At 53.4% G+C, this 17,123-nt stretch overlaps 1 protein-coding gene across 1 annotated transcript in view; it reads left to right on the top strand.

Annotated features, from left to right (window-relative positions):
* LOC147092223 (NACHT, LRR and PYD domains-containing protein 3-like) overlaps window positions 1-16,910 on the top strand; it is a 77,488-nt gene extending 60,578 nt beyond the window's left edge. Inside the window, exons 9-11 of the mRNA XM_085975887.1 lie at window positions 12,662-12,826; window positions 15,215-15,382; window positions 16,644-16,910. Coding sequence (XP_085832013.1) covers window positions 12,662-12,826; window positions 15,215-15,382; window positions 16,644-16,731 — 421 coding nt within the window. The 3' untranslated portion in view covers window positions 16,732-16,910. The remainder of the gene's footprint in view (window positions 1-12,661; window positions 12,827-15,214; window positions 15,383-16,643) is intronic.
* The last annotated feature ends 213 nt before the right edge of the window (window positions 16,911-17,123 follow it).

Here is a 17,123-nt window from a genome sequence, read left to right as displayed (position 1 = left end):
ATAGGGAGGGTTGTAGGGCTGGAGGAGGTTACAGAGATAGGGAGGGTTGTAGGGGCTGGAGGAGGTTACAGAGATAGGGAGGGTTGTAGGGCTGGTGGAGGTTACAGAGGTAGGGAGGGTTGTAGGGCTGCAGGAAGGCACAGAGATTGGGAGGATTGTAGGGCTGGAGGAGGTTACAGAGATAGGGAGGGTTGTAGGGGCTGGAGGAGGTTACAGAGATAGGGAGGGTTGTAGGGGCTGGAGGAGGTTACAGAGATAGGGAGGGTTGTAGGAGCTGGAGGAGGTTACAGAGATAGGGAGGGTTGTAGGGCTGGAGGAGGTTACAGAGATAGGGAGGGTTGTAGGGGCTGGAGGAGGTTACAGAGATAGGGAGGGTTGTAGGGGCTGGAGGAGGTTACAGAGATAGGGAGGGTTGTAGGGGCTGGAGGAGGTTACAGAGATAGGGAGGGTTGTAGGGGCTGGAGGAGGTTACAGAGATAGGGAGGGTTGTTGGGGCTGGAGGAGGTTACAGAGATAGGGAGGGTTGTAGGGGCTGGAGGAGGTTACAGAGATAGGGAGGGTTGTAGGGGCTGGAGGAGGTTACAGAGATAGGGAGGGTTGTAGGGCTGGAGGAGGTTACAGAGATAGGGAGGGTTGTAGGGGCTGGAGGAGGTTACAGAGATAGGGAGGGTTGTAGGAGCTGGAGGAGGTTACAGAGATAGGGAGGGTTGTAGGGCTGGAGGAGGTTACAGAGATAGGGAGGGTTGTAGGGGCTGGAGGAGGTTACAGAGATAGGGAGGGTTGTAGGGGCTGGAGGAGGTTACAGAGATAGGGAGGGTTGTAGGGGCTGGAGGAGGTTACAGAGATAGGGAGGGTTGTAGGGGCTGGAGGAGGTTACAGAGATAGGGAGGGTTGTAGGAGCTGGAGGAGGTTACAGAGATAGGGAGGGTTGTAGGGCTGGAGGAGGTTACAGAGATAGGGAGGGTTGTAGGGGCTGGAGGAGGTTACAGAGATAGGGAGGGTTGTAGGGCTGGTGGAGGTTACAGAGGTAGGGAGGGTTGTAGGGCTGCAGGAAGGCACAGAGATTGGGAGGATTGTAGGGCTGGAGGAGGTTACAGAGATAGGGAGGGTTGTAGGGGCTGGAGGAGGTTACAGAGATAGGGAGGGTTGTAGGGGCTGGAGGAGGTTACAGAGATAGGGAGGGTTGTAGGAGCTGGAGGAGGTTACAGAGATAGGGAGGGTTGTAGGGCTGGAGGAGGTTACAGAGATAGGGAGGGTTGTAGGGGCTGGAGGAGGTTACAGAGATAGGGAGGGTTGTAGGGGCTGGAGGAGGTTACAGAGATAGGGAGGGTTGTAGGGGCTGGAGGAGGTTACAGAGATAGGGAGGGTTGTAGGGGCTGGAGGAGGTTACAGAGATAGGGAGGGTTGTAGGGGCTGGAGGAGGTTACAGAGATAGGGAGGGTTGTAGGGGCTGGAGGAGGTTACAGAGATAGGGAGGGTTGTAGGGGCTGGAGGAGGTTACAGAGATAGGGAGGGTTGTAGGGCTGGAGGAGGTTACAGAGATAGGGAGGGTTGTAGGGGCTGGAGGAGGTTACAGAGATAGGGAGGGTTGTAGGGGCTGGAGGAGGTTACAGAGATAGGGAGTGTTGTAGGGGCTGGAGGGGGTTACAGAGATAGGGAGGGTTGTAGGGCTGGAGGAGGTTACAGAGATAGGGAGGGTTGTAGGGGCTGGAGGAGGTTACAGAGATAGGGAGGGTTGTAGGGGCTGGAGGAGGTTACAGAGATAGGGAGGGTTGTAGGGGCTGGAGGAGGTTACAGTGATAGGGAGGGTTGTAGGGCTGGAGGAGGTTACAGAGATAGGGAGGGTTGTAGGGACTGGAGGAGGTTACAGTGATAGGGAGGGTTGTAGGGACTGGAGGAGGTTACAGAGATAGGGAGGGCTGTAGGGACTGGAGGAGGTTACAGAGATAGGGAGGGTTGTAGGGGCTGGAGGAAGTTACAGAGATAGGGAGGGTTGTAGGGGCTGGAGGAGGTTACAGAGATAGGGAGCGTTGTAGGGGCTGGAGGAAGTTACAGAGATAGGGAGCGTTGTAGATAGGGTTGCAAAATTCTGGGAATTTTTAAAAGAGGAAACTTTCCATGGGAATTTTCGGGAATTTGGGGAATTTATGGGAATTCTCTGACCCTTATATTATCTTTGTCGTCAAAATAGACATACTGTTCCATACAAATAAAAACAGGCTTTCAAAACTTTATTTGGGTTATAATTTTGAACTTTATTGAACTCCCCCAAAAAAGACCCATCTAAAATAAAATAAAAAGAGCATCAGCTTATTTAACCTGTAATTTGTCCTTATTTTGTCCCTTTGAGTCTTCTACTCATGAGTCTTCTGAGTCTTCTACTCCTCATTGCTCCTCCTGATTCTCTGACTCTGGCTCTGACGTGTCCATTTCCTCCTCTGTGTCAGTGTCTAGCTGTGTGGTGGACACTTCTGTATCTGGCTCAATAAGTTGTAGGTTCGCCCGGATAACCACCAGTTTCTCCACTCTCTTGTTAGTCAGCCTGTTGCGCACCTTTGTATGCGTATTCCCAAAAAGTGACCAGTTTCGTTCAGAGGCCGCTGATGAAGGTGGGATTTGGAGTATCACCGATGCAATAGGTGACAGGGCCTCAGATGCACAAAGTCCCTTCCACCAGGTATGTGCACTGATATGCTTGTATGATTCCCATATCCCATCCGCATTCCAAAGACCTTGCTTGGTAGAGAACTTTGCCAGACTTCCCAGAACTTTGCCCACATCCAGATTGAGATGGTGTGAGAGGGTAGAAATCACACTGTAAGCGCTGTTGATCTGTTCTCCAGAAAGTATTGGTCGCCCAACATGCTTTGGGTCCAGCATGTATGCTGCAGCATGAATCGGCTTGACACAAAATTCTTGACGCGGCTGTATGAATTGAACAATTGCCTTCTCCTCTGCTTTGAGCAGCAGGGATGTGGGTAGGGCAATGCTGATTTGTTCTTTTAAATCAGTAAAAAGCCTGAGAACATCTGACAAGACAGCGTCATCTCCTTCAATCTGAGCAATTGCAGATGCTACTGGTGAGAGTAGTTTAAGGCTGCTAACCACTCTCGCCCAAAACACATCATCCAGCAGTGTTTTCTTGATGGTGGTTTCCATATCCCCAGACTGGGATATTGCCATTTCTTGCAGCGACTCCTTACCCTCCAGAAGGCTGTTGTACATTATGACAACACCACCCCATCTAGTGTTGTTGGGCAGCTTCAGTGTGGTGTTCTTGTTCTTTGTCATTTGCTTGGAGTTGTAGGTTGCTGCAACTACCTGTTTTCCCCTGACATACTTAACAACTTGCTTGGCTCTCTTGTACAGTGTTTCCATGGTTCTCAAACCCATGATGTCCTTGAGGAGCAGGTTAAGCCCATGAGCTGCGCACCCAATAGACATAATATGAGGGTAGGCCTCCTCCACTTGAGCCCAAGCAGCCTTCACATTCGCAGCATTGTCAGTAACTACTGCAAAGACCTTTTGTGATCCAAGATCATTGATGACCGCTTTCAGCTCATCAGCAATGTATGTGCCTGTGTGTCTGTTGTCCTTCGTGTCTGTGCTCTTGAAGAACACTGGGAGAGGAGTGAAGACGATGTAGTTTATGATGCTCTCCCCTCGTACATTTGACCACCCATCTGAGATAACTGCAACACAGTCTGCCATCGCTATCGTTTCTTTGAGCTTTCCGTGGACTCTGTTATACTCAGTCTCCAGCAAATAAGTAGACAAAGCATGTCTGGTGGGAGGACAGTATGCAGGGCGAATAACATTGAAAAATCTCTTCCAGTACACATTGGCTGTGAGCATGAGTGGTGAGCCTGTTGCATATATGATGCGCCATCAATTACTCAAAAGACTGAGGTTAAGCGAGTAACAACCAGGCTTTTATTAACTAAAGAATGAAGGTCTAGTCTCGAGTGGTCGACCCGTCCAGAATACTAAGGGACTGGGAGGTAGTCACTTATATACCTGGAATAGTGGGAGGAGTCAGCCGAGGCATGTCCAGACCTGTACCTAGTGGAATACACATACACATACAGACAGGTATAACTGGTTTACCACATTCACCCCTTGTTTAAAAATGAGTCCGGCGGGGTGAAGTGTATTTAAAAGTTCGTGTATTGGAGTCTCTCCGGAGGTCTTGTCTGCCGCTGTGATCGACGTGGCGACGGCAAGGGTGGTGGAGCTTCCGGCGTCGCGTCCCGTGTAGGCTGGGGCACTGGAGTGTAGTCCTCGTGGGTGACGGTCCAAGGCGAGCCGGCTGCTGGGGTTGGATATCGGGTCGTGGGGGGGGGTGGTAATGGGTAGTGGGTTACAGCGGTCCCCGAGGGGTGTTGTGGGGGGGGGGTGGTAATGGGTAGTGGGTTACAGCGGTCCCCGAGGGTGTTGTTGGGGGGGGGGGGTGGTAATGGGTAGTGGGTTACAGCGGTCCCCGAGGGTGCGAGGTCTCGTATGGCGACTGTGTCCTCCCGCCCGTCCGGGTACGCAATGTAAGCGTACTGGGGGTTGGCGTGGAGGAGGTCGACCCTCTCGACCAGGGGGTCCGTTTTATTGGTCCTCACGTGTCTTCTCAGTAGTACCGGCCCTGGGGACGTCAGCCATGGCGGTAACGCTGTCCCCGATGTGGACTTCCTTGGGAAGACAAACATTTTCTCGTGAGGGGTGGCATTGGTGGCAGTGACCGAATCGAGTGGAGCGCATCGGGGAGCACCTCCTGCCAGCGGGAGGTCGGAAGGCCCCTAGACTTTAAGGCTAGTAGGGCGGCCTTCCAAACTGTTGCATTCTCTCTTTCCACCTGTCCGTTCCCCCGGGGGTTGTAACTGGTGGTCCTGCTTGTGGCTATACCCCTAGCGAGCAGGTACTGGCGGAGTTCGTCGCTCATAAACGATGAGCCCCGGTCGCTATGGATATAGCTGGGGAAACCGAACAGGGTGAAGAGGCTGTTCAGACATTTAATGACCGTGGCACTGGTCATGTCCGGGCAGGGGATAGCGAACGGGAAACGGGAGTACTCGTCAATGATGTTGAGGAAGTACACATTGCGGTCGGAGGAGGGGAGAGGCCCTTTAAAATCGACGCTCAGGCGTTCGAAAGGGCGAGTGGCTTTTATCAGGTGGGCTCTGGTCTATAAAAGTGCGGTTTGCACTCAGCGCAGACTTGGCAGTTCTTGGTCATGGTCCTGAGCTCCTCAATGGAGTAAGGCAGGTTGCGGGCCTTAATGAAGTGGAAGAACCTGGTGACCCCCGGGTGGCAGAGGTCATTGTGGAGGGCCCTCAGCCTATCGATCTGCGCGCTGGCGCAGGTGCCATGCGATAGCGCATCCGGGGGTTCATTGAGCTTCCCGGGCCGGTACAAGATCTCGTAATTGTAGGTGGAAAGTTCGATTCTCCACCTCAAGATCTTGTCATTTTTGATTTTGCCCCTCTGCTTGTTGTTGAACATAAAAGCAACTGAACGCTGGTCAGTGAGCAGGGTAAATCGTTTTCCGGCCAGGTAGTGCCTCCAATGACGCACAGCCTCCACAATAGCCTGGGCCTCCTTCTCGACCGCGGAGTGTCTGGTCTCCGGGCCCTGGAGGGTTCGTGAGAAGAATGCCACAGGTCTCCCCGCCTGATTAAGGGTGGCGGCCAGAGCGAAGTCGGACGCATCGCTTTCCACCTGGAAGGGGATGGATTCGTCCACTGCGTGCATGGTGGCTTTGGCAATGTCCTCCTTGATACGGTGGAAGGCCGAGCGGGCCTCTGCCATCAGGGGAAAAGAGGTGGATTTGATCAGCGGACGGGCTTTGTCTGCATAGTAGGGGACCCACTGGGCGTAGTAGGAAAAAAACCCTAGGCACCTCTTCAGAGCTTTTAGGCAGTGGGGCAGTGGGAGTTCCATAAGGGGACGCATCCGGTCCGGGACCGATGACCCCGTGTTCCACAACACAGCCAAGGATGGCGAGGCGGTCTGTGCGGAATATGCACTTCTCCTTGTTATATGTCAGGTTCAGGAGTTGGGCGGTGCGGAGGAATTTCTCGAGGTTTGCGTCATGGTCCTGCAAGTCATGGCCGCAGATGGTCACATTGTCTAGGTAAGGGAAAGTGGCCTGCAGCGCGTTTTGATCGACCATCCGGTCCATCTCCCTTTGGAAGACGGAGACCCCATTGGTAACGCCAAAGGGAACCCTAAGGAAGTGATAGAGGCGGCCGTTTGCCTCAAAAGCAGTATACTGGCGGTCTTCGGGGCGGATGGGGAGCTGGTGGTATGCTGATTTCAGGTCAATGGTCGAAAAGACGCGGTACTGCGCGATCTGGTTGACCATGTCAGCTATGCGGGGGAGTGGGTAGGCGTCCAGCAGGGTGTAGCGGTTTATTGTTTGGCTGTAGTCGATGACCAGGCGTTGTTTCTCGCCGGTCTTAACGACCACAACCTGGGCTCGCCAGGGGCTGGAGCTGCCCTCAATAATCCCCTCCTTCAGGAGCCGCTCCACTTCGGTTTTGATGAAAACCCTGTCCCCGGCACTGTATCGCCTGCTCTTTGTGGCGATGGGCTTACAGTCGGGGGTGAGGTTAGCAAACAGTGGGGGGGGTGGGACTCTGAGTGTGGAGAGGTTGCATCTGGTGCGCGGCGGGCAATTTGGAGGCTGCTGGCTGCGGACTGTGAGTGGGGGGAGGGGGCCACCGTACGCCATCATAACGCTTTTGAGGTGGCACTGGAAATCCAACCCCAGTAGAACGGCAACGCAAAGTTGGGGCAGGACCAGGAGTTTAAAATTATTGAACACAGTCCCGTCTACTACTAGTGTCACCACACAGTAGCCGCCAATGTCCGCTGACTGGGACTCGGCGGCCATAGAAATCCGCTGGTGCGCAGGCAGGACTGGGAGAGAGCAACGCCGCACCGTGTTGGGGTGGATGAAGCTCTCTGTGCTCCCGGAGTCAAAAAGGCAGTTTATTGCATGGCCGTTTACCTTAACGTCCATTTTGGACCGAGCTAGTTGGTGCGGTCTCGTTTGGTCCAGCGTAACAGAGGCCAGCGTAGGGGTCGGTGTGTCGCTGCGGGTATCAGATGGGGGAGGGGTTGGCGGCCTGCTGCGTCCCGGCTGGTGTCCAAGATGGCGGCGTCCATGATTCCCATGTGGCTGGAGTCGTCCAAGATGGCTGCTGCTGCGGTGGTTCGCACATGGCTGGGGAGGCCCAAGATGGTGGCCCGCACGGCCCACACGCGGCGCTGTTGGGGGCCCAAGATGGCGGCTCGCACGGCCCACACGCGGCGCTGCTGGCGTTCGGGGTGGCTTTGGCCTTGCAGACGCTAGCGTAGTGTCCCTTTTTCCCGCAGCCCGAGCAGGTCGCATTCTTCGCCGGGCAGCGCGCTCTGGGGTGTTTGGCCTGGCCACAGAAGTAGCATTTCTGGCCTTGGGATACTGCTGTCTGGCTTTGGGACACTGCTGCGGTGGTTGGGCCGTTGTTGGGCTGTGGCTGGGGTGGCACGGTGCTATGGGGCTGTCCTACCGTGTCCCAGGTTGTCGTTCCCCGCGGCGTCCACGGTGCAGAGGAGTAGGCATCCATGCCCCGGAAGGCTGCGTCCAGCGTTAGTGCGATTTCGGAGGCTTTGTCGAGGGTGAGGTCGCTCTGCTCCAGCAGTCGCTGTCGGGTGTAGTTGGACCTGTGGCCCGCTACGAAGGCATCCCGGATCAGTTCCTCCGTGTACTTAGTGGGCGTTACCGCCTTACACCCACAAGCCCGGCCAAGCACGGACAGTGCTTGGAGGTATTCCTCAGTCGATTCCCCAGGTTGTTGCTTGCGACTCCCCAGGAGGTGCCTGGCGTAATCTTCGTTCACAGGGCGCGTGTACTGGGTCTTGAGGAGCTGGAGGGCGGCTGTGTACGAGGTCGCGTCCCGGATGACTGAGTACACTCGGTGGTTCACCTTGGAGATCAGGACAGACAGTTTGTTCGCATCCGTTACGACCGCAGTGGAGGCAGTCAGGAATGCCTCGAAGCACATGAGCCAGTGAGCAAACTTGGTGGAAGCGTCCGCTTCCCGACTGTCCAGGTCCAGGCATGCTGGTGTGAGGATCTTCTCCATTATAAAAAATTTAGTTAATAAAATTGATGCGCCATCAATTACTCAAAAGACTGAGGTTAAGCGAGTAACAACCAGGCTTTTATTAACTACAGAATGAAGGTCTTGTCTCGAGTGGTCGACCCGTCCAGAATACTAAGGGACTGGGAGGTAGTCACTTATATACCTGGAATAGTGGGAGGAGTCAGCCGAGGCATGTCCAGACCTGTACCTAGTGGAATACACATACACATACAGACAGGTATAACAGTGGTTTACCACAATATACAGCTCGAGCAAGGCACTCATCTGCATTCTTCTGGCTATGGTTATCCATTGTATCAAAGAACCTTCCAAGTGGGCCAGGAGTTGCTGATGATAAGGAGCCTGATGCTGAATGAGAACCATCATCTTCTTGAATGGAAGCAGAGGAACTCTGGGCTGACTGCTGTGAGCTTTGAGTGAAGTTGTTGCATTTGGATAAATGCTGCTGCATCTTTGTGGCATTCTTTACATATGGCTTTCTACAGTGTTTGCACATGTACACAGTCTTTCCATCTTTAATGCCTGGGGTAAAATGCTTCCACACATCCGACGGTAAACGTGGCATTGTTCTATGCAGAGAAATAAAGGGCATTCATCTCTGTGTCGAACTGCGGTCGATCAGCACGATTGCAACAGGGTGAGTACATTTTTGCTGATGCTCCATGTGATGGAAGCATGACCTGTACACACACGACGCTACATCACCAATAGTGTATTATTTTGTATATTTTAAATTGAAGGACAACAGAGTTCAACAAGTAACTGGTTTATTTGGTATAAAGTCTGATTTACTTACTGCATCATCACAACATCAGCAGAAAACAAAATGACTTCCCTCAGGACCCCTAACCTGGATCTTAAAAAAACTATAGCAGTCTTACAGATGCCTGCAGGCCAATCACAATTCGATATGCAAATATTACAAATAGAGGGAGCTAATCGCTCATCCACTCATCCAACCAATCAGGACACATTTGTTCACAGTCACACACAAAACTTGTAATTATTAAAACAAGCCAAGTAAGAAGATAAACATATATTGATTAAGAAATTCCTTAATAATTAAGATTCCATCTCTGTTAGTAATTTTAAGAGAGGACCTGTGGAAAAAAAAAAGAAAGAAATACAAAAAAAACAATATTATGCTAGCATGTGCTTTTTTGGGCAAAATTCCCAAGCTAAACTTCCCGTGGAAAATTTCCGGAAATTTACCGGAAACTTTCCACCCCTTTGCAACCCTAGTTGTAGAGGTTGGAGGAGGTTACAGAGATAGGGAGGGTTGTAGGGGCTGGAGGAGGTTACAGAGATAGGGAGGGTTGTAGGGCTGGAGGAGGTTACAGAGATAGGGAGGGTTGTAGGGGCTGGAGGAGGTTACAGAGAGGTAGGGTTGGAGGAGGGTACAGAGATAGGGAGGGTTGTAGGGGCTGGAGGAAGTTACAGAGATAGGGAGCGTTGTAGAGGTTGGAGGAGGTTACAGAGTTAGGGAGGGTTGTAGAGGCTGGAGGAGGTTGCAGAGATAGGGAGGGTTGTAGGGCTGGAGGAGGTTACAGAGATAGGGAGGGTTGTAGGGGCTGGAGGAGGTTACAGAGAGGTAGGGTTGGGGGAGGGTACAGAGATAGGGAGGGTTGTAGGGGCTGGAGGAGGTTACAGAGATAGGGAGGGTTGTAGGGGCTTGAGTTTACAGAGATAGGGAGGGTTGGAGGAGGTTACAGAGATAGGGAGGGTTGTAGGGTTGGAGGAGGTTACAGAGATAGGGAGGGTTGAAGGAGGCTGGAGGAGGTTACAGAGATAGGGAGGGTTGTAGGGGCTGGAGGAGGTTACAGAGATAGGGAGGGTTGTAGGGTTGGAGGAGGTTACAGAGATAGAGAGGGATGTAGGATTGGAGGAGGTTACAGAGATAGGGAGGGTTGGGCTGGAGGAGGTTACAGAGATAGGGAGGGTTGTAGGGACTGGAGGAGGTTACAGTGATAGGGAGGGTTGTAGGGCTGGAGGAGGTTACGGAGATAGGGAGGGTTGTGGGGCTCGAGGTGATGATTGGTGAACGGAACTTGGTGCGAGTTGGGACTCTGGGCAGCGGAGTTACAACATAAGATCCTAAGAAATAGGAGCAGGAACAGGCCACTCGGCCCCTCGAGCCTGCTCCGCCATTCAATTAGATCATGGCTGATCTTGGGCTCAAAGCCACTTCCCTGCCCGCTCCCCATAACCCTTCACTCCCTTATCTTGCAAAAATCTGTCTACACCTTAAATGTATTTAATGACCCAGCCTCCACGGCTCTCTGGGGCAGAGAATTCCACAGATTTACGACCCTCTGAAAGAAGAAATTCCTCCTCATCTCCGTTCTAAAAGGGCGACCCGTTATTCTAAAACTGTGCCCCCGCGTTCTAGATTTTCCCAGGAGGGGGAACATCCTCTCTGCATCTACCTTGTCGAGCCCCCTCAGTATCTTATATGTTTCAATAAGATCCCCTCTCATTCTTCTAAACTCCAATGAGTATAGGCCCAGCCTGCTCAACCTTTCTTCATAAGACAACCCCTTCATCTCCGGAATCAACCTCGTGAACCTCCTCTGAACTGCCTCCAATGCAAGTATATCCTTCCTTAAATAAGGAGACCAAAACTGTACGCAGTACTCCAGGTGTGGTCTCACCAACGCCCTGTACAGTTGTAACAGGACTTCCCTGCTTTTGGCTAAAGGGGTCAAGGGATATGGGGAGAAGGCAGGGACAGGGTACTGAATTTGGATGATCAGCCATGATCTCACTGAATGGCGGAACAGGCTCGAGGGGCCGAATGGCCGACTCCTGCTCCTATCTTCTATGTTTGTATACTCCAACCCCCTTCCAATAAAGGCCAACATTCCATTTGCCTTTTTGATTACTTGCTGTACCTACATGCTAACTTTTTGTGTTTCATGCACAAGGACCCCCAGGTCCCTCTGAACTGTAGCATTTTGTAATCTCTCTCCATTCAAATAATAATTTGCTTTTTTATTTTTCCTGCCAAAGTGGATAACCTCGCACTTTCCCACATTATATGCCATCTGCCAAATGTTTGCCCACTCACTTAGCCTGTCTATATCCCTTTGCAGATTCTTTGAGTCCTCTGCACAACTTGCTTTCCCACCCATCTTTGTATCATCCGCAAACTTGGCTACATTACACTCGGTCCCTTCATCCAAGTCATTAATGTAGATTGTAAATAGTTCAGGCCCCAGCACCGATCCCTGTGGCACCCCACTAGTTACCGTCTGCCAACCTGAAAATGACCCATTTATCCCGACTCTCTGCTTTCTGTTAGTTAGCCAATTCTCTATCCATGCTAATATATTACCCCCAACACCGTGAGCTCTTATCTTATGCAGTAACCTTTTATGTGGCACCTTATCGAATGCCTTCTGGAAATCCAAATACACCACGTCCACTGGCTCACCCTTATCCACCCTGCTCGTTACATCCTCAAAGAACTCCAGCAAATTTGTTAAACATGATTTCCCTTTCATAAAACCATGCTGACTCTGCTTGACTGCATTATGATTTTCCAAAAGCCCTGCTACTGCTTCCTTAATGAAGGACTCCAGCATTTTCACAACAACAGATGTTAGGCTAACTGGCCTAGAGTTTCCTGCTTTCTCTCCCTCCTTTCTTAAATAGGGGCGTTACATTTGCGGTTTTCCAATCCACTGGGACCTCTCCAGAGTCCAGGGAATTTTGGTAGATTACAACCAATGCATCCACTATCTCTGCAGCCACTTCCTTTAAGACCCTGGGATGTAGGCCATCTGGTCCAGGGGACTTGTCGTCTTTTAGTCCCATTATTTTACCAAGTACTATTTCCTTAGTGATAGTGATTGTCTTTAGTTCCCCCCTCCCTGTGGCCCCTTGATTATCCATTATTGGGATGTTGTTAGCGTCTTCTACCGTGAAGACAGATACAAAATATTTGTTCAGAGTCTCTGCCATTTCCCTGTTCCCCATTATTAATTCCCCAGTCATCCTCTAAGGGACCAAAGTTTACTTTAGCTACTCTCTTCCTTTTTATATACCTGTAGAAGCTCTTACTGTCTGTTTTAATATTTTTTGCCAGTTTATTCTCATAATTCATCTCTCTTTTTATTACTTTTTTAGTCATCCTTTGAAGGTTTTTAAAAATTTCCCAATCCTCTGGTCTCCCACCAATCTTGGCAATGTAGTATGCCTTTGTTTTAAATTTGATACCATCCTTTATTTGCTTAGTTAGCCACGGATGGTGCTCCCTTCTCTTAAAATCTTTCATTCTCACGGGAATAGATTTTTGCTGAGAGTTATGAAATATCTCCTTAAATGTCCGCCACTGAATTTCAACTGTCGGATGATCTGCAGTTTCCGGAGGGGGGGGGGTGGGAGGCTGGTCAGGGGAACATTGAGAATGGTTGAGTCTGGAGCTAAGAGCGGGATGGAACACGTGGATGGGGAGGTTGTTTTTCTGTTAGACTCGCTCTCTGTCTCTGACCATCTCTCTCCCCACGCACACACACACATAGGCTAGAAAATAATCGTCTGACGGCAGCCTGCACACCAGGACTGGCGACAGTGCTAAAGGTCCACCCAATGCTACGGTGGCTGATACTGGACGGGAATAATGTGGGAGACGCGGGAATCAGGCAATTGGTGGTCGGCCTCCAGAGCAGCCGGATCCACAAGCTGGGGTGAGTGAGGCGATCCCCGCGCTCTTGTGTACCGCCCCACCACTCCTTCACTCGGCACTGATTCACTCCCTCTCTCCCTCCGCTCCACCACTCCTTCACTCGACGCTGATTCACTCCCTCCCTCCGCCCCACCACTCCTTCACTCGGCGCCGATTCACTCCCCCTCTCCCTCTGCTCCCCCACTCCTTCACTCGGCGCTGATTCACTCCCCCTCTCCCTCTGCTCCCCCACTCCTTCACTCGGCGCTGATTCACTCCCCCTCTCCCTCCGCTCCACCACTCCTTCACTCAGCGCTGATTCACTCCCTCTCTCCCTCCGCTCCCTCACCCCTTCACTCGGCACTGATTCACTCCCCCTCTCCCTCTGCCCCACCACTCCTTCACTCGGCGCTGATTCACTCCCCCTCTCCCCCACTCCTTCACTCGGCGCTGATTCACTCCCCCTCTCCCCCCGCTCCACCACTCCTTCACTCAGCGCTGATTCACTCCCCCTCTCCCTCTGCCCCACCACTCCTTCACTCGGCACTGATTCACTCTCCCTCTGCCCCACCACTCCTTCACTCGGCGCTGATTCACTCCCCCTCTCCCCCACTCCTTCACTCGGCGCTGATTCACTCCCCCTCTCCCTCCGCTCCACCACTCCTTCACTCAGCGCTGATTCACTCCCTCTCTCCCTCCGCTCCCTCACCCCTTCACTTGGACCTGATTCACTCCCTCTCTCCCTCACCCCTTCACTCGGCACTGATTCACTCCCTCTCTCCCTCCGCTCCCCCACTCCTTCACTCAGACCTGATTCACTCCCCCTCTCCTTCCGCTCCCCCACTCCTTCACTCGGCCCTGATTCACTCCCTCTCTCCCTCCGCTCCTTCACTCAGCGCTGATTCACTCCCCCTCTCCCTCCGCTCCACCACTTCTTCACTCAGACCTGATTCACTCCCTCTCTCCCTCCGCCCCACCAATCCTTCACTCGGTCCTGATTCACTCCCTCTCTCCCTCCGCTCCCTCACCCCTTCACTCGACGCCGATTCACTCCCTCTCTCCCTCCGCTCCCTCACCCCTTCACTCGGCACTGATTCACTCCCTCTCTCCCTCCGCCCCACCACTCCTTCAGTCGACGCTGATTCACTCCCTCTCTCCCTCCGCTCCCTCACCCCTTCACTCGGACCTGATTCACTCCCTCCGCTCCCTCACCCCTTCACTCGGCACTGATTCACTCCCCCTCTCCCTCGCTCCCCCACTCCTTCACTCGGCACTGATTCACTCCCTCTCTCCCCCACCCCTCCACTCGGTCCTGATTCACTCACTCTCTCCCCCACCCCGTCACTCGGCCCTGATTCACTCCCTCTCTCCCCCACTCGGCGCTGATTCACTCCCCCTCTCCCTCCGCTCCACCACTTCTTCACTCAGACCTGATTCACTCCCTCTCTCCCTGATATACCTATCAATTCATCCAATGAAAAGCGACGAGTTAAGAAAGTAACTATAGGTTTTTATTGGCTAAATAACAGAGCCCATCCCTCGTGGGTGATCGGATCCAACAAGGAGGAATACCAGCCAGTCGACCACCTTTATACCTGGGCAGGTAGGTGGAGCCATGGGCGGAGTCAGCAGTGTTCAGCCCAGGTATAACAGCGTGACAAGAGGCGACCTCGTATAGTGATACAACAGTGTAAACAGTGATAACGATATAACAGTGATAACTATAGTGAACGACAAAAGTGGTTTACCACACTCCCTCCGCTCCCTCACCCCTTCACTCGGACCTGATTCACTCCCTCTCTCCCACCGCTCCCTCACCCCTTCACTCGGCCCTGATTCACTCCCTCTCTCCCTCCGCTCCCTCACCCCTTCACTCGGTGCCGATTCACTCCCTCTCTCCCTCCGCTCCCTCACTCCATCACTCGGACCTGATTCACTCCCTCTCTCCCCCACCCCTTCACTCGGCCCTGATTCACTCCCTCGCTCCCCCACCCCTTCACTCGGCCCTGATTCACTCCCTCTCTCCCCCACCCCTTCACTCGGCCCTGATTCACTCCCTCCCCCACCCCTTCACTCGGCCCTGATTCACTCCCTCTCTCCCCCACCCCTTCACTCGGCCCTGATTCACTCCCTCTCTCCCCCACCCCTTCACTCGGCCCTGATTCTCTCCCTCTCTCCCCCACCCCTTCACTTGGTGCTGATTCACTCCCTCTCTCCCCCACCCCTTCACTCGGCCCTGATTCACTCCCTCTCTCCCCCACCCCTTCACTCGGCCCTGATTCACTCCCTCTCTCCCCCACCCCTTCACTCGGCCCTGATTCACTCCCTCTCTCCCTTCACTCGGCCCTGATTCACTCCCTCGCTCCCCCACCCCTTCACTTGGTGCTGATTCACTCCCTCTGCTCCACAGGCTCGGGTTTACCGGTGCAACCGATGCGGTTTGTGAAGAATTGGTCACCGCCCTCTGCGTGAACCGTACCATTCAGCGCCTGTACGTGGCTGGAAATTCCTTTACCGATCGATCAGTTCCCTATTTTGCCAACCTGATAAAGACCTGTAATCGACTGCAGCGTATCTGGTGAGTCTGGAGGTGGGAGAGAATGTGACTGAACGTATCGCGCGATCACAAGGGGAATAAACCGTGTAAAGGGAGAGGAGATTTGTCTTTCTCCAGCACCTTTCACCACCTCAGGACGTCCCAAAGCGCTTCACAGTCAGTGGGTGCTTTGTTTGAAGTGTAACGTAGGGAACATGGCTGCCAATGTGCGGACAGCAAGCAACCACAAACCGCAATGTGATACTGACCAGATCATTTGGTTGTTTTTTATTGCTGTTAAGCGATAAATACTAGCCCCAGGACCCCTGCTCTTCTTCGAAATAATGCCACGGGATCTTGAGAGAGCAGATGCGGTCTCGGATTAACATCTCATCCGAAAGATGGCACCTTCGACAGTGCAGCGCTCCCTCAGTACTGCCCCTCCGACAGTGCGGCGCTCCCTCAGTACTGCCCCTCCGACAGTGCGGCGCTCCCTCAGTACTGCCCCTCCGACAGTGCGGCGCTCCCTCAGTACTGCCCCTCCGACAGTGCGGCGCTACCTCAGTACTGCCCCTCCGACAGTGCGGCGCTCCCTCAGTACTGCCCCTCCGACAGTGCGGCGCTACCTCAGTACTGCCCCTCTGACAGTGCGGCGCTCCCTCAGTACTGCCCCTCCGACACTGCGGCGCTCCCTCAGTACTGCCCCTCCGACAGTGCGGCGCTCCCTCAGTACTGCCCCTCCAACAGTGCGGCGCTCCCTCAGTACTGCCCCTCCAACAGTGCAGCGCTCCCTCAGTGCTGCCCCTCTGACAGTGCAGCGCTCCCTCAGTACTGCCCCTCCGACACTGCGGCGCTCCCTCAGTACTGCCCCTCCGACAGTGCGGCGCTCCCTCAGTACTGCCCCTCCAACAGTGCGGCGCTCCCTCAGTACTGCCCCTCCGACAGTGCAGCGCTCCCTCAGTACTGCCCCTCTGACAGTGCAGCGCTCCCTCAGTACTGCCCCTCCGACAGTGCGGCGCTACCTCAGTACTGCCCCTCTGACAGTGCGGCGCTCCCTCAGTACTGCCCCTCCGACACTGCGGCGCTCCCTCAGTACTGCCCCTCCGACAGTGCAGCGCTCCCTCAGTACTGCCCCTCTGACAGTGCAGCGCTCCCTCAGTACTGCCCCTCCGACAGTGCGGCGCTCCCTCAGTACTGCCCCTCCGACAGTGCGGCGCTCTGTGAAGTGGAAGGTGTTACAGAATGAATCGTACTATCACACGGGACATTCGATGTGATGTGATTTATGTTCTTGCTCTTTCAGGCTCAATACGAATCCGATGACCGTCGATGGGAAGGTAATTTTGACCTCGCTGCAATTGAACAGGACTGATCTGAAAGTGATCCTGTGATAGTGGCGGCTGGAAGCTCAGAGGGAAGTGTTTAACCTTTCGTCCGCCTTCGACTGGCACACTGCCAGACCCGCCCGATCTCTCTCTCGGCACCTCTTTGTAATTCCGAGTTAAATAAAGACTTGGCTGGAAATGAGATGTGGATTTCAAAATTCTCATCCTTGTTTTCAAATCCCTCCATGGCCTCGCACCTCCCCATCACTGTAACCTCCTCCAGCCCCGACAACCCTCCCCATCTCTGTAACCTCCTCCAGCCCCTACAACCCTCCCTATCTCTGTAACCTCCTACTGCCCCTACATACCTCCCTATCTCTGTAACCTCCTCCAGCCCCTAGAACCCTCCCTATCTCTGTAACCTCCTCCAGCTCCTACAACCCTCCCTATCTCTGTAA

The sequence above is a fragment of the Somniosus microcephalus genome, unplaced genomic scaffold (assembly GCF_052327205.1).
Source record: "Somniosus microcephalus isolate GS21.2 unplaced genomic scaffold, FLI_Smic_1.0 unresolved_chr2, whole genome shotgun sequence".
NCBI lineage: Eukaryota > Metazoa > Chordata > Chondrichthyes > Squaliformes > Somniosidae > Somniosus > Somniosus microcephalus.
This window is presented reverse-complemented; position numbering and strand designations above follow the sequence as displayed.